Raw genomic sequence first — 19,695 nt, 5'->3', positions numbered from 1 at the left:
GTGATCGGCTTAATGGTAGCGGCGATGGACATAGTGCCATTTGCGCGCCTACATCTCAGACCGCTGCAATTATGCATGCTCAGTCAGTGGAATGGGGATTACACAAATTTGTCCCCTCTGCTAAATCTGGATCAAGAGACCAGAGATTCTCTTCTCTGGTGGCTATCTCGGGTCCATCTGTCCAAAGGTATGACCTTTCGCAGGCCAGATTGGACAATTGTAACAACAGATGCCAGCCTTCTAGGTTGGGGTGCAGTCTGGAATTCCCTGAAGGCTCAGGGATCGTGGACTCAGGAGGAGAAACTCCTCCCAATAAATATTCTGGAGTTAAAAGCAATATTCACTGCTCTTCTAGCTTGGCCTCAGTTAGCAACCCTGAGGTTCATCAGATTTCAGTCGGACAACATCACGACTGTGGCTTACATCAACCATCAAGGGGGAGACCAGGAGCTCCCTAGCGATGTTAGAAGTCTCCAAGATAATTCGCTGGGCAGAGACTCACTCTTGCCATCTATCAGCGATCCATATCCCAGGTGTAGAGAACTGGGAGGCAGATTTTCTAAGTCGTCAGACTTTTCATCCGGGGGAGTAGGAACTCCATCCGGAGGTGTTTGCTCAATTGGTTCATCGTTGGGGCACACCAGAATTGGATCTCATGCCGTCTCGCCAGAACGCCAAGCTTCCTTGTTACGGATCCAGGTCCAGGGACCCAGAAGCGACGCTGATAGATGCTCTAGCAGCACCGTGGTTCTTCAACCTGGCTTATGTGTTTCCTCTGCTCCCTCGACTGATTGCCAAAATCAAACAGGAGAGAGCTTCGGTGATCTTGATCGCGCCTGCGTGGCCACGCAGGACCTGGTATGCAGACCTGGTGGACATGTCATCCTTTCCACCTTGGCCTCTGCCTCTGAGACAAGACCTTCTACTACAAGGTCCTTTCAATCATCCAAATCTAATTTCTCTGAGACTGACTGCCTGGAGATTGAACGCTTGATTTTATCAAGGCGTGGCTTCTCCGAGTCAGTCATTGATACCTTAATACAGGCACGAAAGCCTGTAACCAGGAAAATCTACCATAAGATATGGCGCAAATATCTTCATTAGTGTGAATCCAAGAATTACTCATGGAGTAAGGTTAGGATTCCTAGGATATTGTCCTTTCTCCAAGAGGGTTTGGATAAAGGATTATCAGCTAGTTCTTTAAAGGGACAGACTTCTGCTCTGTCTATCCTTTTGCACAAGCGTCTGGCAGAGGTTCCAGACGTCCAGGCATTTTGTCAGGCTTTGGTTAGAATTAAGCCTGTGTTTAAACCTGTTGCTCCTCCATGGAGCTTAAACTTGGTTCTTAAGGTTCTTCAAGGAGTTCCGTTTGAACCCCTTCATTCCATTGATATCAAAATTTTATCTTGGAAAGTTCTGTTTTTGATGGCTATTTCCTCGGCTCGTAGAGTCTCTGAGTTATCAGCTTTACAATGTGATTCTCCTTATCTGATTTTCCATACAGATAAAGTAGTTCTGCTTAAAAAACCTGGGTTTTTACCTAAGGTAGTTTCCAAAAAGAATATCAATCAAGAGATTGTTGTTCCATCATTGTGTCCTAATCCTTCTTCAAAGAAGGAACGTCTTTTACATAATTTGGACGTAGTCCGTCCTTTAAAGTTTTACTTACAAGCGACTAAAGATTTTCGTCAAACATCTTCCCTGTTTGTTTACTCTGGACAGAGGAGAGGTCAAAAGGCTTCGGCAACCTCTCTTTCTTTTTGGCTTCGGAGCGTAATACGCTTAGCCTATGAGACTGCTGGACAGCAGCCCCCTGAAAGGATTACAGCTCATTCTACTAGAGCTGTGGCTTCCACCTGGGCCTTTAAAAATGAGGCTTCTGTTGAACAGATTTGCAAAGCGGCGACTTGGTCTTCGCTTCATACCTTTTCAAAATTTTACAAATTTTATACTTTTGCTTCTTCGGAGGCTATTTTTGGGAGAAAGGTTCTACAGGCAGTGGTCCCTTCCGTTTAAGTACCTGCCTTGTCCCTCCCTTCATCCGTGTATTTTAGCTTTGGTATTGGTATCCCACAAGTAATGGATGATCCGTGGACTGGATACACCAAACAAGAGAAAACATAATTTATGCTTACCTGATAAATTTATTTCTCTTGTGGTGTATCCAGTCCACGGCCCGCCCTGTCCTTTTAAGGCAGGTCTATATTTTAAACTACAGTCACCACTGCACCCTATGGTTTCTCCTTTCTCGGCTAGTTTCGGTCGAATGACTGGATATGGCAGTTAGGGGAGGAGCTATATAGCAGCTCTGCTGTGGGTGATCCTCTTGCAACTTCCTGTTGGGAAGGAGAATATCCCACAAGTAATGGATGATCCGTGGACTGGATACACCACAAGAGAAATAAATTTATCAGGTAAGCATAAATTATGTTATCTGTCCCTTTAAGGAACTAGCTGATAGCCCCTTCTCCAATCCTTCTTGGAGAAAGGACAAAATCCTAGGAATCCTGATCTTACTCCATTAGTAGCCTTTGGATTTGCACCAATAAAGATATTTACGCCATATCTTATGATAAATTTTCCTAGTGACAGGCTTTCGAGACTTAATCAAGGTATCTATGACCGACTCAGAGAAACCCCGCTTGGATAAAATCAAGCGTTCAATCTCCAAGCAGTCAGCCGCAGAGAAACTAGATTTGGATGCTGGAACGGACCTTGAATCAGAAGGTCCTGCCTCAGTGGCAGAGTCCATGGTGGAAGAGATGACATGTCCACCAGGTCTGCATACCAAATATTGCGTGGCCACACAGGTGCTATCAAAATCACTGAAGCTCTCTCCTGTTTGATTCTGGCAATCAACCGAGGAAGGAGAGGAAATGGTGGAAACACATGTCAGGTTGAACGACCAGGGTACTGCTAGAGCATCTATCAGTACTGCCTGAGGATCCCTTGACCTGGACCCGTAACAAGGAAGTTTGGCGTTTTGACGAGACGCCTTCAGATCCAATTTTGGTGTGCCCCATTGCGGAATCAATTGTGCAAACACCTCCGGATGGAGTTCCCACTCCCCCGGATGAAAAGTCTGACAACTTAGAAAATCTGCTTCCCAGTTCTCCACTCCTGGGATATAGATTGCTGATAGATGGCAAGAGTGAGTCTCTGCCCATCAAATTATTTTGGTTACCTCTATCATTGCTAGAGAACTCTTTGTTCCCCCCTGATGATTGATATATACTACAGTCGTGATATTGTCCGACTGGAATCTTATGAATCTGGCCGAAGCCAGCTGAGGCCACGCCTGAAGCACGTTGAATATCGCTCTCTGTTCTAGAATATTTATCGGAAGGAGAGCCTCTTCCTGAGTCCACAAACCCTGTGCTTTCAGGGAATTCTAGACTGCACCCCAGCCCAATAGGCTGGCGTCCGTCGTCAATATGACCCATGCTGGCCTGCGGAAACATATTCCCTGTGACAGATGATCCTGTGACAACCACCAAAGAAGAGTCTCTGGTCTCTTGATCCAGATTTATCTGAGGAGATAAATCTGCATAATCCCTATTCCACTGTTTGAGCATGCATAGTTGCAGTGGTCTGAAATGCAAGTGAGCAAACGGAACTATGTCCATTGCCGCTACCATTAGTCCGATTACCTCCATACACTGAGCCACTCACGGCCGAGGAATGGAATGAAGAAACAGTTCCCTGAGGCTTCCCACTGCTGTAATATGAGTGGGAGGGGCCTCTTTTGGCATTTTTTTGCACAGCAAAAATTACAGACACAGACATCCAGCTTCTTCCTGCATGATCCAGGACTTCTCTGAAGGGCTCAAAAGGCTTCAAAAGTCGTATTGAGGGAGGTAAAAAGCCACAGTAGAGCTGTGGCAGTTGTGACTGTTTAAAAAAAGTTTTTGTCATTTGTTATTCCGTTTTTGGTATTAAGGGGTTAATCATCCATTTGCAAGTGGGTGCAATGCTCTGCTAACTTATTACATACACTGTAAAAATTTCGTTAGTGTAACTGCATTTTTTCACTGTTATTTCAAAATTTGGGAAAATTTGTGTTTCTTAAAGGCGCAGTAACGTTTTTTATATTGCTTGTAAACTTGTTTTAAAGTGTTTTCCAAGCTTGCTAGTCTCATTGCTAGTCTGTTTAAACATGTCTGACACAGAGGAACCTACTTGTTCATTATGTTTGAAAGCCATGGTGGAGCCCCATAGGAGAACGCCAAGCTTCCTTGTTACGGATCCAGGTCCAGGGACCCGGGATTGCTAAAATAAAACAGGAGAGAGCATCAGTGATTCTGATAGCGCCTGCGTGGCCACGCAGGACCTGGTATGCAGACCTAGTGGACATGTCATCTCTTCCACCATGGACTCTGCCTCTGAGGCAGGACCTTCTAATACAAGGTCCTTTCAATCATCCAAATCTAAGTTCTCTGAGACTGACTGCATGGAGATTGAACGCTTGATTCTATCAAGGCGTGGCTTCTCCGAGTCAGTCATTGATACCTTAATACAGGCTCGAAAGCCTGTCACCAGGAAAATCTACCATAAGATATGGCGTAAATATCTTTATTGGTGTGAATCCAAGAGTTACTCATGGAGTAAGGTTAGGATTCCTAGGATATTGTCCTTTCTCCAAGAGGGTTTGGACAAAGGCTTATCAACTAGTTCTTTAAAAGGACAGATCTCTGCTCTGTCTATTCTTTTGCACAAGCGTCTTGCAGAAGTTCCAGACGTCCAGGCATTTTGTCAGGCTTTGGTTAGGATTAAGCCTGTGTTTAAAACTGTTGCTCCCCCGTGGAGCTTAAAATTGGTTCTTAAAGTTCTTCAGGGAGTTCCGTTTGAACCCCTTCATTCCATTAATATTAAACTTTTATCTTGGAAAGTTCTGTTTTTGATGGCTATTTCCTCGGCTCGAAGAGTCTCTGAGTTATCTGCCTTACATTGTGATTCTCCTTATCTGATTTTTCATTCAGACAAGGTAGTTCTGCGTACCAAACCTGGGTTTTTACCTAAGGTGGTTTCGAACAGGAATATCAATCAAGAGATTGTTGTTGTTCCATCATTGTGTCCTAATCCTTCTTCAAAGAAGGAACGTCTTTTGCATAATCTGGACGTAGTCCGTGCCTTGAAGTTTTACTTACAGGCTACTAAAGATTTTCGTCAAACATCTGCCCTGTTTGTCGTTTACTCTGGACAGAGGAGAGGTCAAAAAGCTTCGACAACCTCTCTCTTCTTTTGGCTTCGGAGCATAATACGCTTAGCCTATGAGACTGCTGGACAGCAGCCCCCTGAAAGGATTACAGCTCATTCTACTAGAGCTGTGGCTTCCACCTGGGCCTTTAAAAATGAGGCCTCTGTTGAACAGATTTGCAAGGCTGCGACTTGGTCTTCGCTTCACACCTTTTCAAAATTTTACAAATTTGACACTTTTGCTTCTTCGGAGGCTGTTTTTGGGAGAAAGGTTCTACAGGCAGTGGTTCCTTCCGTTTAAGTTCCTGCCTTGTCCCTCCCATCATCCGTGTACTTTAGCTTTGGTATTGGTATCCCACAAGTAATGGATGATCCGTGGACTGGATACACCTAACAAGAGAAAACATAATTTATGCTTACCTGATAAATTTATTTCTCTTGTAGTGTATCCAGTCCACGGCCCGCCCTGTCCTTTTAAGGCAGGTCTAAATTTTAATTAAACTACAGTCACCACTGCACCCTGTGGTTTCTCCTTTCTCGTCTTGTTTCGGTCAAATGACAGGATATGGCAGTGAGGGGAGGAGCTATATAGCAGCTCTGCTGTGGGTGATCCTCTTGCAACTTCCTGTTGGGAAGGAGAATATCCCACAAGTAATGGATGATCCGTGGACTGGATACACTACAAGAGAAATAAATTTATCAGGTAAGCATAAATTATGTTTTTTTCTAAACGCATAATAGTAATGAATTGTCAGTAAATTGAATATGTTTCATGTGCATTATAAATATATTGCAGAATAGTATATCTACATAGAATGCCCAGTGAGCATATAAGCTACCTGAAGGATATATGGAGATGGGTAGAATATATGCTAGGATAACGATATAAAGTAAGACAAGGGACCTTAAATAAGGTCAAATGGCCAAGTCTGCATTTGTATACAATTAAGGACATGAGGCCTAATAACATTTGTGTACCCCAATTAGGAGAACTAAAATAAACTGTGCAGCTGCTGATTATAGCAAATGTTAATATATTACGATCCTACATGTATAAATAACTTACATGTTAGGCTGTAGGAAAAGTAAGGTAGATTTAATACAATGCCAGACAAAAATATAAAGTTAGTAACCATCATAGAGTCCTGTGCCAGTATTGTAATACACACTGCGCTTGTTCTACATGCCTGTTTATCCTGTTTGCTGCACCCAGGGCATTGGATTTTTGTTCGCTTGGAGTGCAATTTCTCTTTGTTATTTTTATATATGTATATATATATATGTATGTGTATAGATATGTATACACCTCTAAGCATTTTAGTAAGAGTGTTGAACATGTTAGCAGTGTTGCATATCGTTGGTTAATACATTTCATCCTACACCAAGTCTCCAAGTTAAATGGCTCCCTTTAGTTTCAATGAAAATGGCAGATCTCATACTCGTAAGCCACAGGGGCCATACAGACATCGTACTGTGCACAATGACTTATCTGGGTCGCTAACGTCTCAAGCTTGAGAGCGTCGATAGTAGAGCGAGATCCCACAGTACCTGTCACACCGCTAATGCTTTCTCCCCAGCGAATCCATATGACCATGAGTTATAGGCATAGGGTCAGTTTCCAAAACGATAGTTGTGCTGATCTCAGGCTTTGTCTCCTTTAATGTTGAAGTATACTTTTGTACAGTGAGATCGGGTGGCTGATTTGCCATTTGCCCTTTCAGCATGTAGGTCCCATTCTTTGAGGGCTGAGGAGCTGCTGAACGAAAAGGCAAGGTCTTTTCTCAAACTATCTGGAGCGTTGGGGTACGATCAGTAGCTACATAGGTAGCGCACAGAGGGTCAAAAACAGCCGCTATTTCTGCGGTTTGGGTCTGAAAAGCTTCCTTGATGTCAACGCACAGATTACTAAGTATTAGCTCAATCCTAGTCTCCATGTTCAAATTTGGAAGGATCATAGTCTATTAGGCTCCAGGTCTGTGTCCGAGGAATAGGATATGAAATGGAAATGTTTTGCAGCAGTATGAGTGGAATTAGTACCTCCAAGTTAGAAGCTCTCCTTAACTCCACGATCCTTATAGATTTTTTTAGCCCTTTATCACTAGGAAATATCCTTTGTGGTTGATTTCGCTTTTACAGTGAAGCTTCCTTGTCAGTTATAAGATGGCTGCTCTCAGAGATCTCAGTGAAGTGTGCCACACTATTAGGCAGAATTACTTTACTTGCCGCTGTCTCATAGCCTTTAGACTTTTAGTATAAAATCTTTGAGCTCATAGACGTCCTGTGACTAAATTAGTCTGGGCTGAACGGCCAAATATACGGTTATTTGTAATATATAGCCGGAGCTATGTCAGTGTGCAACCGTTCAGTTCCAGAGCTTGCTCCGCCCCCCAGATTATGACATTTTAAACAAGTTTCCCATTTAATTCTGTCATCAATTTTGCTTAGTTCTCTTGGTATTTTTTAGTAGAGAGTAATCCTAGCGTGCACATGTCTTAAAGGGACAGTCTACACCAGAATTTTTGTTTTAAAAGACAGATAATCCCTTTATTACCCATTCCCTAGTTTTGCATAACCAACACTGTTATATTAATACACTTTTTACCTCTGTTATCTAAGCCTCAACAAACTGCCCCCTTATTTCAGTTCTTTTGACAGACTTGCATTTCAGCAGTGCTGACTCCTAGGTACTTTAGAATACAGTACTAAGAATTCGGGGGTAACAGAGTTATATATTTGCAGGATTATTCTTATATATAAATATATATTTATGTACTACGTACATCAATTTATCGTAATATTATTAAAGACAATACCTGTAGTGGAGTCTTAATTTAAACAGAACCAGACAACTAGTATAACTAATTGTAAAAGGATACAATTAAGTATAAAGAAACAAGCTCCACAATTTTGAGTTAATCATAAACTCTGCATATAGTAAGGCAAATTATGTATAGTAATGTTCATTAAAAGTTCCATCACATTCATACATTTTATATTTTATTACTTGGACTAGGAACACACATGCATACAATAGCTTAAGCAAAGAAAGTTAAAAACACTTAAACCAGGTAAATTATAAATCTCACAGCTGCTGAGAAAATATATATATATCCTGTCGGACCCCTCATTTCAGCCAATCAGTGCTGACTCCTAGGTAATTTCATGTGCGTGAACACAGTGTTATCTATATGACACACATGAACGAACACCCTCTAGTGGTGAAAAACTCAAAGTGGTCTAGTGGTCAAAATACATTAATTTAAGAGGCGGCCTTCAAGGTCTAAGAAATTAGCATATGAACCTCCTAGTTTTAGCTTTCAACTAAGAATACCAAAAGAACAAAGCAAAATGGGTAATATAAGTAAATATGAAATGTGTTTAAAATTTTATGCCCTATCTGAATCATGAAAGTTTATTTCACTGCTGCTGTAGACACATGCACTCTCCTAAGCTTCTATCAGCATCATTAGCTTTACTCTTAGAAAAGGATATCAAGAGAACAAAGCAAATTTGATAATAGAAGTAAATTTTTAAAAGTTATTTAATGGGACAGTCTAAACCACAATTTTTATTGTTTAAAAATAAAGATAATCCCTTTATTACCCATTCCCCAGTTTTGCATAACCAACACAGTTATGTTAATACACGTTTTACCTCTGTGATTACCTTGCATCTAAGCCTCTGCAGACTGCCCCCTTATTTCAGTACTTTTGACACTTTCATTTTAGCCAGTCAGTGCTGACTCCTAGGTAACTCCACGGGCATGAGCATAATGTTATCTATATCGCACACATGAAATGTTAAAGTGCATTTAGATAAAAGGTGGCCCTCAGGGGCTAAGACAGCATATGGGCCTACCTAGGTTTAGCTTTTAACTAAGAATACTAAGAGCACAAAGCAAAATTGATGATAAAAGTAAATTGGAAAGTTGTTTAAAATTACATGCCCTATCTGGATCATGAAAGTTTATTTTTGACTAGACTGTCCCTTTAAAATCACATACGCTATCTGAATTATGAAAATTTAATTTTGACTTTACTGTCCTTTTAATTAGACACATAAAAGTACTTTTTAAATTTCGTTATTTTAAGGATTCCAAATCTGATCTTTGTGGACCTTATTAAAATAATTGTAATCAATTTTCTATAAACTTGTGCTTTTTTCCCTCCACATCAAAGTCACTAACCATTTGAAAGGTTAACATTTCCAATTGAGTAACACTAAGTGTATTCAAGGCTTTATAACTACTACCAATTAAAGAGAATTATGGTATACTGAACAAATTGAGGTTATCATAGAATTATCACAATGATTAAAGTTGGGTCGTTAAACGTCTAGCCGCAAACTCTTTAATAGTAAGAAATATAAGTGTGTGTGTGTGGGGGGATTACTATTTTAATATTATACTGCCATCTTGTGGTCTTATATAATTACTACAGAAGTCATATGTATTAGTGATTTGAATTTGTATCCTTCATGAGAATCTGAATGCAGAAGTAAGCAGCATCTCGTGCCCTGTAAATATTTTCTTAGCTGAATTGATTGTTGTAAAACATCTACACTCTATGATCTGGATTTAGATCTTTTACAGGAATCAATCTGGCTATGATTATAATGATCTTGCAACTGAATCAGTGTATTAGTTCATAGCTGCATATGTTTGTATATGTTTTTTAAAGATTTAATTTGTATAAGTTTTTACTCTTCTGAGCTATTTTTCTGCACAAACTAGTATCATTATGTAATTGGTGGAAATTGTGTTCATTTTGGTGATTCTTACGAAGGGTAGAGCAAAATTATGTTTCTGGATGCAGAATAATATGTTGCTGGTTAAAGGTATATAGAAAAAAAAAAAGTTTCTTGCAATCAAAAAGTTATAAGAAATAATTTTTCTTAATTACTATTAACGATTTTGCTCAAATTTTTTTTACAATTTTCAAGTAAACATTTTTTATTTTCCAAACCCCCCCCCGTGGGACTCATTATGCAAATCCTATCACTGGAGTCTACCTGGGTTCCAAGTATGGCACTTGTTCATGACAATACGCATGCGCAAACGGTGCTGTTGATGCCACCATTCAGCTACTGCACCCTAAGAGGTTCAGACCTGCTCTATTTATACCAGGAAGTGTCACTGACTTCTTGAACGCATAACCGTGAAATATCTCCATAGTAGTACAATAATTAGTAATCCATAAAATATTATTGTAATCTTAGTTAATATAAATAATTTAATTCCTGTGCACATCTGAAATACCTTCTAACAGTATTGTGCATGCGGTCAAGAGCGTGCATGGCTGATTTTATTATTCAGAATTTAGAACAATAATTGAATGCATATATTTATGTTGGAACAGCTCCTTTTCCTGGGCTGTATTTAGTGATGTCACACTTTAAATATAATGATTTATTTCTCTTGTTAAGTGTATCCAGTCCACGGATCATCCATTACTTATGGAATATATTCTCCTTCCCAACAGGAAGTTGCAAGAGTCCACCCACAGCAAAGCTGCTATATAGCTCCTCCCCTAACTGCCATATTCAGTCATTCTCTTGCAAGCCTCAACATAAATAGGAGGTCGTGAGAGTCTGTGGTGATTTATACTTAGTTTATTCTTCAATCAAAAGTTTGTTATTTTTAAATGGCACCGGAGTGTGCTGTTTTTCTCAGGCAGTATTTGGAAGAAGAATCTGCCTGCGTTTTTCTATGATCTTAGCAGACGTAACTGAGATCCATTTGCTGTTCTCACATTCTGAGGAGTGAGGTACTTCAGAGGGGGAATGGCGTGCAGGTTTTCATGCAGATAAGGTATGTGCAGTAAAATATTTTTCTAGGAATGGAATTGACTAAGAAAATACTGCTGATACCGAAGTAATGTAAGTAAAGCCTTAAATGCAGCGATAGCGACTGGTATCAGGCTTATTCATAGAGATACTCTTATTAAAATGTGTTTTAAAACGTTTGCTGGCATGTTTAATCGTTTTTTAACGTACATTGGTGATAACACTGTAATGTTGGTATAGCCTTAAATGCAGTAAAAGCGACTGGTATCAGGCTTATTAATAGTGATACATACTCTTGTAAAAATGTGTTTTAAAACGTTTGCTGGCATGTTTAATCGTTTTTAACATATGTTTGGTGATAAAACTTATTGGGGCCTAAGTTTTTTCCACATGGCTGGCTTAAATTTTGCATAGAAACAGTTAACTGAAGCTTCCCACTTTTGTAATATGAGTGGGAGGGGCCTAATTTAGCGCTTTTTTTGCGCAGTTAAAATTACAAAATGAATTATCCAGATTCCCTCAGCAGTCCCATGAATACTACAGGACATTTCTAAAGGGCTAAAAAGACTTCCAAAATCGTTTATAGGGAAGGTAATCCACAGCTCTGCTGTGGCAGTTTTGTTGTGTCTGTTTTTAAAAAACGTCTGTCGGTTTTTTGATCTGTTTTTTTGCATTAAGGGGTTAATCATCCATTTGCAAGTGGGTGCAATGCTCTGTTACCTTATTACATGTACTGTAAAAATTTCGTTTGTTTTACTGCCTTTTTTCACAGTTTTTCAAATTTTGACAAAATTTGTTTCTCTTAAAGGCACAGTAACGTTTTATATATTTGCTTGTTAACTTGATTTAAAGTGTTTTCCAAGCTTATTAGTCTCATTATTAGTCTGTTCTAACATGTCTGACATAGAGGAAGCTCTGTGTTCATTATGTTTTAAAGCCATGGTGGAACCCCATCTTAGAATGTGTACCAGATGTACTGATTTCATGTTAAACAATAAAGATAATTTTTTGTCTTTAAAAACATTATCACCAGAGGATTCTGTCGTGGGGGTAGTTATGCCGACTAACTCTCCCCACGTGTCAGACCTTTTGACTCCCGCCTTAGGGACTCACGCTCAAATGGCGCCAAGTACATCAAGGGCACCCATAGCGTTTATTTTACCAGGGGATTCTGTCGAGGGGAAAGTTATGCCGATTAACTCTCCCCACGTGTCAGACCCTTCGACTCCCGCTTCAGGGACTCCCGCTCAAATGGCGCCAAGTACATCAAGGGCGTCCATAGCGTTTATTTTACAAGACATGGCAAAGGTGGTGAATAATACTCTGGCAGCAGTATTAGTCAGACTACCTGAAATTAAAGGAAAGCAGATAGCTCTGGGGGTAGATACAGAGCATACAGACGCTTTAAGAACCATGTATGATACTACCTCACAATATGCTTAGTCTGTGGGTGATTTTTTTGACTCGGGGAAGATGATTTAACCTGATTCTGATATTTCTACATTTAAAATTTATGCTTGAGAACCTCCACTTGTTGCTCAGGGAGGCTTTGGCTGCTCTGAATGAATGTGTACAATCGCAGGGCCAGAGAAATTGTGTAGACTGGATAAATAATATGCAGTGCCGGTGTGTACTGATGTTTTTCCAATACCTAAAGAGGTTTACTAAAAAAAAAATTTTTTTAATAAGGAATGGGATAGACCAGGTGTGCCGTTCTCTTCCCCTCCTATTTTTTAGAAGAATGTTTTCTAATAGTTACCACCACACGGGACTTCTGGCAGACAGTTCCTAAGGTGGAGAGAAGAGTTTCTACTCTAGCTAAGCGTACCACTACCTCTGGCGAGGACAGTTGTGCTTTTTAGATCCAATGGATAAAAAATGTTTATTCAACAGGGTTTTATCCTGCAGCCCCTTGCATACATTGCTTCTGTCACTGCTGCTGCGGCGTTCTGGGTTGAGTCTCTTGATGAGGCTTTACAGTTAGCGACTCCATTGAATGAATATATTTGACAAGCTTATGCTAGCCAATTCCTTTGTTTTCTGATGCCTTTGTTCATTTGACTAGACTAACGGCTAAGAATTCTGTTTTTTACTATACTGGCGCGCAGAGCGCTATGGCTTATATCATGGTCAGCTGTCGTGACTTTAATAAATAAGCTTCTTAACTTCCCTTCAAGGGGCAGACCCTATTCGGGCCTGGTGTGAAGGAGATTATTGCTTATATCACTGGAGGAAAAGGTCATGCCCTTCATCAGGATAGGAATCAAGGGCCAAAAAAGGTCTAATTTTCGTGCCTTTTAAAACTTCAGGGCAGGTGTGGCATCCACTTCCTCTAAGGCAAAACAAGAGGGAATTTTTGCTCAGTCCAAGGCGGTCTGGAGACAATTGGACCTGGAACAAAGATAAGCAGGCCAAGGAGCCTGCTGCTGCCTCTAAGGCAGCATGAAGGAATGGCCCCTATCCGGTAACGGATCCTATAGGGGGCAGACTTTCATTCTTCGCCCGGGCGTGGGCAAGAGATGCCCAGGATCCCTAGGCATTGGAATTTATATCCCAGAGATATCTTCTGGATTTCAAAGATTCCCCCCCCAAAAAAAGGGGAGATTTCGCCTTTCACAATTATCTGCAAACCAGATAAAGAAGGAGGCATTCTTACATTGTGTACGAGATCCATCCAGTTCCAAGAGAGGAATAAGGACAGAGTTTTTACTCAAATCTGTTTGTGGTTCCCAAGGTGAGGGAACCTTCAGACTTATTTTGGATCTAAAGATCTTAAACAAATTCCTCAGAATTCCGTCATTTAAGATGGAAACTATTCGTACCATCTTAACTATGATCCAGGAGAGTCAATAGAGGACTACAATGGATTTGAAGGATGCTTATCCTCACATTGTGATGCATAAAGATCACCTTCGTTTTTCAGGTTTGCCTTTCTAGACAGGCATTACCAGTTTGTAGCTCTTTCCTTTGGGATATCTACAGCCCCAAGAATCTTTATGGAGGTTCTGGGGTCGCTTTGGCGGTCCTTAGGCCGCGGGGCATAGAAGTGGCCCCTTAGTTAGACGACATCCTGATACAGGCGTCAAACATCCAAATTGCCAAGTCTCATACGGACGTAGTACTGGCATTTCTGAGATCACATGGGTGGAAAGTGAACAAGGAAAGAGTTCTCTATCCCCAATCTCAAGGGTTTCCCTCCTAGGGACTCTGATAGATTCTGTAGAAATGAAAATTTACCTGACGGAGTCCAGGTTGTCAAAGTTTCTAAATTTCTGCCGTGTTTTTCATCCCATCCGCGCCCTTCGGTGGCTCAGTACATGAATGAAATCGGCTTAATAGGTAGCGGCAAGGGACATAGTACCGTTTGCACGTCTACATTTCAGACCGCTGCAACTATGCATGCTCAGTCAGAGGAACGGGGATTACACAGATTTGTCCCCTTGTTGAACCTGGACCAAGAGACCAGAGATTCTCTTCTCTGGTGACTATGTCGGGTCCATCTGTCCAAGGGTATGACCTTCCGCAGGTCAGATGGGACAATTGTTGCAATGGATGCCAGCCTTTTAGGTTGGGATGCAGTCTGGAACTCCCTGAAGGCTCAGGGATAGTGGACTTAGGAGACCCTCCTTCTAATAAATATTCTGGGAGTGATATTCCATGCTCTTCAGACTTGACCTCAGTTAGCAACTCTGAGGTACATCATACTCAGTCGGACAATATACACGACTGTGGCTTACATCAGCCATCAAGGGGGAACAGAAGTTCCCTAGTGATGTTAGAAGTCTTACAATAATTCACTGGACAGAGACTCACTCTTGTCTATCAGCTATCCATATCCCAGGTGTTGAGAACTGGGAGGTGGATTTTCTAAGTCGTCAGACTTTTCTTCCGGGGGAGTGGGATTTCCTTCGGAGGTCAAAACCAAGCAGGAGAGGGCTTTGGTGTTTTTGACAGCGCCTGCGTAGCCACGCAGGACCTGGTATGCAGATCTGGTGGACATGTCATCCTTTCCATCACGGTCTCTGCTTCTGAGACAGGTCCCTCTACCTCAGGGTCCTTTCAACCATCTAAATAGAATCAATCTGAGATGGACTGCCTGGAGACTGAACGCTTGATGTTATCAAAGCATGGCTTCTCCGAGTCGGTCATTGATACCTTAATACAGACATGAAAGCCTGTCTCTAGGAAAATTGAACATAGATATGGTGTAAATATCTGATTGTTATGAATCCAAGGGTTACTCATGGAGTAAAGCCTGGATTCCCAGGATATTATCTTTTCTCCAAGATGTTTTTGAGAAAAGGGTTGTCAGCTAATTCCTTAAAAGGGACAGATTTTTACTCTGTCTATTTTTTTGCACCAGCGTCTGGCAGGTATTCTAGACGTTCAGGCATTTGGTCAGGCTTTGGTTAGATCCAAGCCTGTGTTTAAAACTGTTGCTCCACCATGGAGCTTAAACCTGGTTCTTAAGGCTCTTCAAGAAGTTCCGTTTGAACCTTTTTTGTTCCATAGATATCAATCTTTATCTTGGCAAGTTCCTTTTGGGTAGCTATTTCCTCGACTCGTAAAGTCTCCAAGTTATCTGTGTTACAATGTGATTCTCCTTATCTGGTCCTTCGTACGGATAAGGTAGTCCTGCGTACCAACCTGGGTTTTTTCCTAAGGTGGTATCTAACAAGAACATCACTCAAGAGATAGTTGTTCCATGCTTGTATCCTAATCCTTCCTCAAAGAAGGAACGTCTATTACACAATATTGGACGTGGTTTGTGCTTTAAAGTTTTACTTACAAGCTACTACAGTTTTCATCAAACGTTCACCTTGTTTGTTGTCTATTCTGGACAGAGGAGAGGTCAAAAGACTTCAGCAGCCTCTCTGTCTTTTTGGTTAAAAAGCATATTTCATTTAGCTTATGAGACTGCTGGACAGCAGCCTCCTGAAGGGATTGCAGCTCATTCTACTAGAGCTGTGGTTTTCACTTGGGCCTTTTTTAAATGTGGCTTCTGTTGAACAGATTTACAAGACGGAGTCTTGGTCTGCGCTTCATACTTTTTCAAATTTAACAAATTTGATACCTTGCTTCTTCGGAGGCTATTTTTGGGAGAAAGGTTTTTTTTTTTACAGGCAGTGGTAACTTCCGCTTAAGTACCTGCCTTGTCCCTCCCATCATCCGTGTACTTTAGCTTTGGTATTGGTATTCCATAAGTAATGGATGATCCGTGGACTGGATACACTTAACTAGAGAAAACATAATTTATGCTTACCTGATAAATTTATTTCTCTTGTAGTGTATCCAGTCCACGGCCCGCCCTGTCACTTTAAGGCAGGTAATTTTTTCATTTGAACTACAGTCACCACTGCACCCTATGGTTTTTCCTTTCTCTGCATGTTTTCGGTCGAATGACTGAATATGGCATTTAGGGGAGGAGCTATATAGCAGCTTTGCTGTGGGTGGACTCTTGCAACTTCCTGTTGGGAAGGAGAATATATTCCATAAGTAATGGATGATCCGTGGACTGGATACACTACAAGAGAAATACATTTATCAGGTAAGCATAAATTATGTTTTTCAACCAAAAAGAAGCTTTGTTTTCAAAAACTAACAAAGTTTGTTTTATTGCGCGTCACTTTCTAAATTAAATTATATATTCTGTTTACAATAAAGTTTGCACTAATTTATATTCCTTTTAAGGTTTGCTCTTTAAAGGTCTGTAAATTACGTTATCCCGCAAATGTACACATAATAGAGCCAAAAAATTGTGGTTGGTCCTTTTTAAAGGGACATTGTAATCATTTTTTTTCTTTGTTTCATCTAAACAAAAAAGATTTATTTAATTATTTTTAATGCATGTTTCTATCCTGAATAAACCAAAATTTTATTGTGAGGTCTATGTGGGTGTCACACTCTCCCTAATGGAGCTGTTGGAGTAACACCTCTCAGCCAATGAGTATTAGTAGGAAGTACATAACAGATACTGCTGTATTACTTTCATTTGAAACAGCTTTTGCTTTTTCATATGCGTGATAGATTTTTTTTTTAGTACAATGTCCCTTTAATTTAGATCTACCATTATTTTTACAGATACTTAAGGAGTTGATAAAGACTGCCCCTACATCAAGAGGACCAGCCCTAACCAAATTCTTCACAAGGGGAGCAGACGGTTTAATAGAAACCATGAAGTAAATTCAAAGCAGTTCCTGACGGGAGAGAACACTAAAATAGACGTTGCTTTTAGTTTTGTTATTCGGATACACTTTTTAATAACTTTTTATGGGTTTTTTGTTGTTTGTTTTTTGTTGTAGAGTTCTGTTTCCCCATCATTCCTGTTAAGCAAAAATGCTGTGTTTTTATATGCAATTTGTGTGTTCTTACAAGACATTCTATTTATAAACTTGGAGCCGTGGGTTTGTTAGATGTTTATATATATATATGTATCTTATTCTGTGGGTACGTACGTGAACCTTCTTAGGATCTGCTCAAGCTAATTACAGTGTGTAATTTATAATAGAAAATGAAATGCTTTTTTGGAACACTAACAAAGATCTAAATCATGAAAGATCTTTATTCATTTTTAAAAAATGACTGTGCTGTGATTTGCTGCTCTGTGGTATAATTTTCCAGCAGATTTTTATCAAAGTAAGAAAATGGATTTAAATGATAAAATTATGTTATTCCATTAAACTTAAAGGGACAATGTGCTAAAAAAAGAGAGCTTAAATTAGACATATTTGTGTGTGTGTGTGTGTGTGTGTGTGTGTGTGTGTATATATATATATATATATATATATATATATATATATATATATATATATATATATTAAGCAAAACCGTTTTAATTTTCAATAGATACTAGCACAATTGGTTCTACTGTATTACTGTTCACTGGCTGAGTGGCACAGTTTCCTGAACAACCATTACATGCCAGGCATAAAAAAAGGTTATTGTAGTGAGCACAGGAAAACTAACACTTTTAGATGCACAAAAAGTGGGTGCAATGTCCCTTTAACATTCAGTAGGTCTTGCAGCCAAATGAGCTGACACACTAACTTTTAATATTCCTAACAAGCAGAATAAATTGCATATGTTTAAAGAACTGATAAATCTGTAGAGGTAAAAATTGGAGTAGTCTAATTTATTTTAACATAAAATATGGCAATAATATGCATTGACAATCCTACTTTCTTTAACAGTTTCTGAGGAAACATACAACTCAATTCTGAGTTTAATAAAATGTTTCTTTGTTTTGTACTGATCTTTCATAATTGGGCTGCATAGTACTCAGGGCTCTAAAGATACAGAAATGTGGTATGAATGACATGTTCTTGGAACACTATTAATTACAGCACCATGTAAGATATACAATTGATGATCTAGTAGATATTTTATTACTGTGAAAAGTAGTGTATCTTTGGCCCTTTAAATGGGCTGCGAAAAATTGAGTTCTGTATAAAATTGTTGTGCTTTGCGGTTCCATGACATAAGCTGTAAACTCTTCTACACTGGTGTTTTAGGATTTGCCCTTATGGCTAAACCATGTCTTTGCTGTTAATGGCAAAGAGAAATGTTATATTTGTAAATGAAGACTTGAAAAAAAAACCACCCTGTGTTATGGAGAGCAAAAAAGAATATAAAGTGTAAATGGGGAATATCTTGTATCTTATGTTTTATCTTTTCATTTTGTAGTTTCTTTAGAAAAAAAAAATGTTTGTGCGACTTTCCTTCAATATGTGAGGAAGCAATAATCTTCCAAAGATGTGATTTGTTCTTGCTTGGAGCAGGTGTTTGTATTAAGAAAATATTTTATTACAGAGCCATATTTTGTGTGCGTATTCTAGGGTGCAATTAACCAATTACATTGTCTGCAATAAGCAATTTTGTAGAACCAAAAGATAGCAATATGGGAAGTTATGAATAAATTCTGCTTTTATTTTGTACATGAGAATCTAATAATTGCTGACGAGTTTTAAGGATGCATTGTGCTGTGATTTTAAGAGTTGTAATTCTATAACTAATTTTTAAAACCTTTTTGTTTTATGAAAGTGTGCCAACCTTAATGAGGTTAACGAGATTTAAAAAAAAATTATAATTCTTTTGTATTTGGTCTACAATAAAATACAGAAGAGTAAGTGGTTTGTGTCATTTTTTTTCATTCAATTTACATTCCAAATTGTTTTTTTTAGTTATTTTGTGTTGTATTGCTCAGCTGTTTTAAATAGTGTATTTCTAAATAAGTAACTACACACAGCTTTCAAAAGGTTTAAATGATAAAACTACCAAATAGTCTATCTTGCATTTAAATTCACTCTTTCCATCTTAATGGGAGGAGAGTCCACTGCTTCATTCATAACTTGTGGGAATTAAGAACCCGGCCACCAGGAGGAGGCAAAGACACACCAGCCAAAGGCTCAAACACCTCCTCCACTCCCCTCATCCCCTAGTCATTCTTTGCCTTTCGTCACAGGAGGTTGGCAGAGAAGTGTCGGAAAATTCGGAGTAGTCTCTTATGGAGGGTAGTACCCTTCGAAATGGGACTGGAGTTTTAAGTAGTCCTGTCAGCACCTCATTGAGAGCGTGGATAAATGTTAAGGGAGAGTCTTTCTGCGAAACCATCATGACTCATATTAACAGCTCCATAAGCAATCGGCGTTGACAAGTTTCGCAGCCTGCTTTTCTGCTCTCAAGTCCATGCCAGGAGCGATGCTACTACCCTGTCAC

At 39.6% G+C, this 19,695-nt stretch overlaps 1 protein-coding gene across 1 annotated transcript in view; it reads left to right on the top strand.

Moving 5' to 3' along the window:
- The window catches only part of LOC128660956 (aspartyl/asparaginyl beta-hydroxylase), a gene marked incomplete in the record, with an annotated part of 420,872 nt that extends 401,766 nt beyond the window's left edge, over positions 1–19,106 (top strand). Inside the window, 1 exon segment of the mRNA XM_053715069.1 lies at positions 17,062–19,106. Within this exon segment, the coding sequence (XP_053571044.1) occupies positions 17,062–17,069 (8 nt within the window).
- Positions 19,107–19,695: the final 589 nt, after the last annotated feature.

Source organism: Bombina bombina, chromosome 5 (genome assembly GCF_027579735.1).
Source record: "Bombina bombina isolate aBomBom1 chromosome 5, aBomBom1.pri, whole genome shotgun sequence".
Lineage (NCBI taxonomy): Eukaryota > Metazoa > Chordata > Amphibia > Anura > Bombinatoridae > Bombina > Bombina bombina.
The sequence above is the reverse complement of the archived record's forward strand: the minus strand, read 5'-3'. Positions and strand labels throughout refer to the sequence as shown.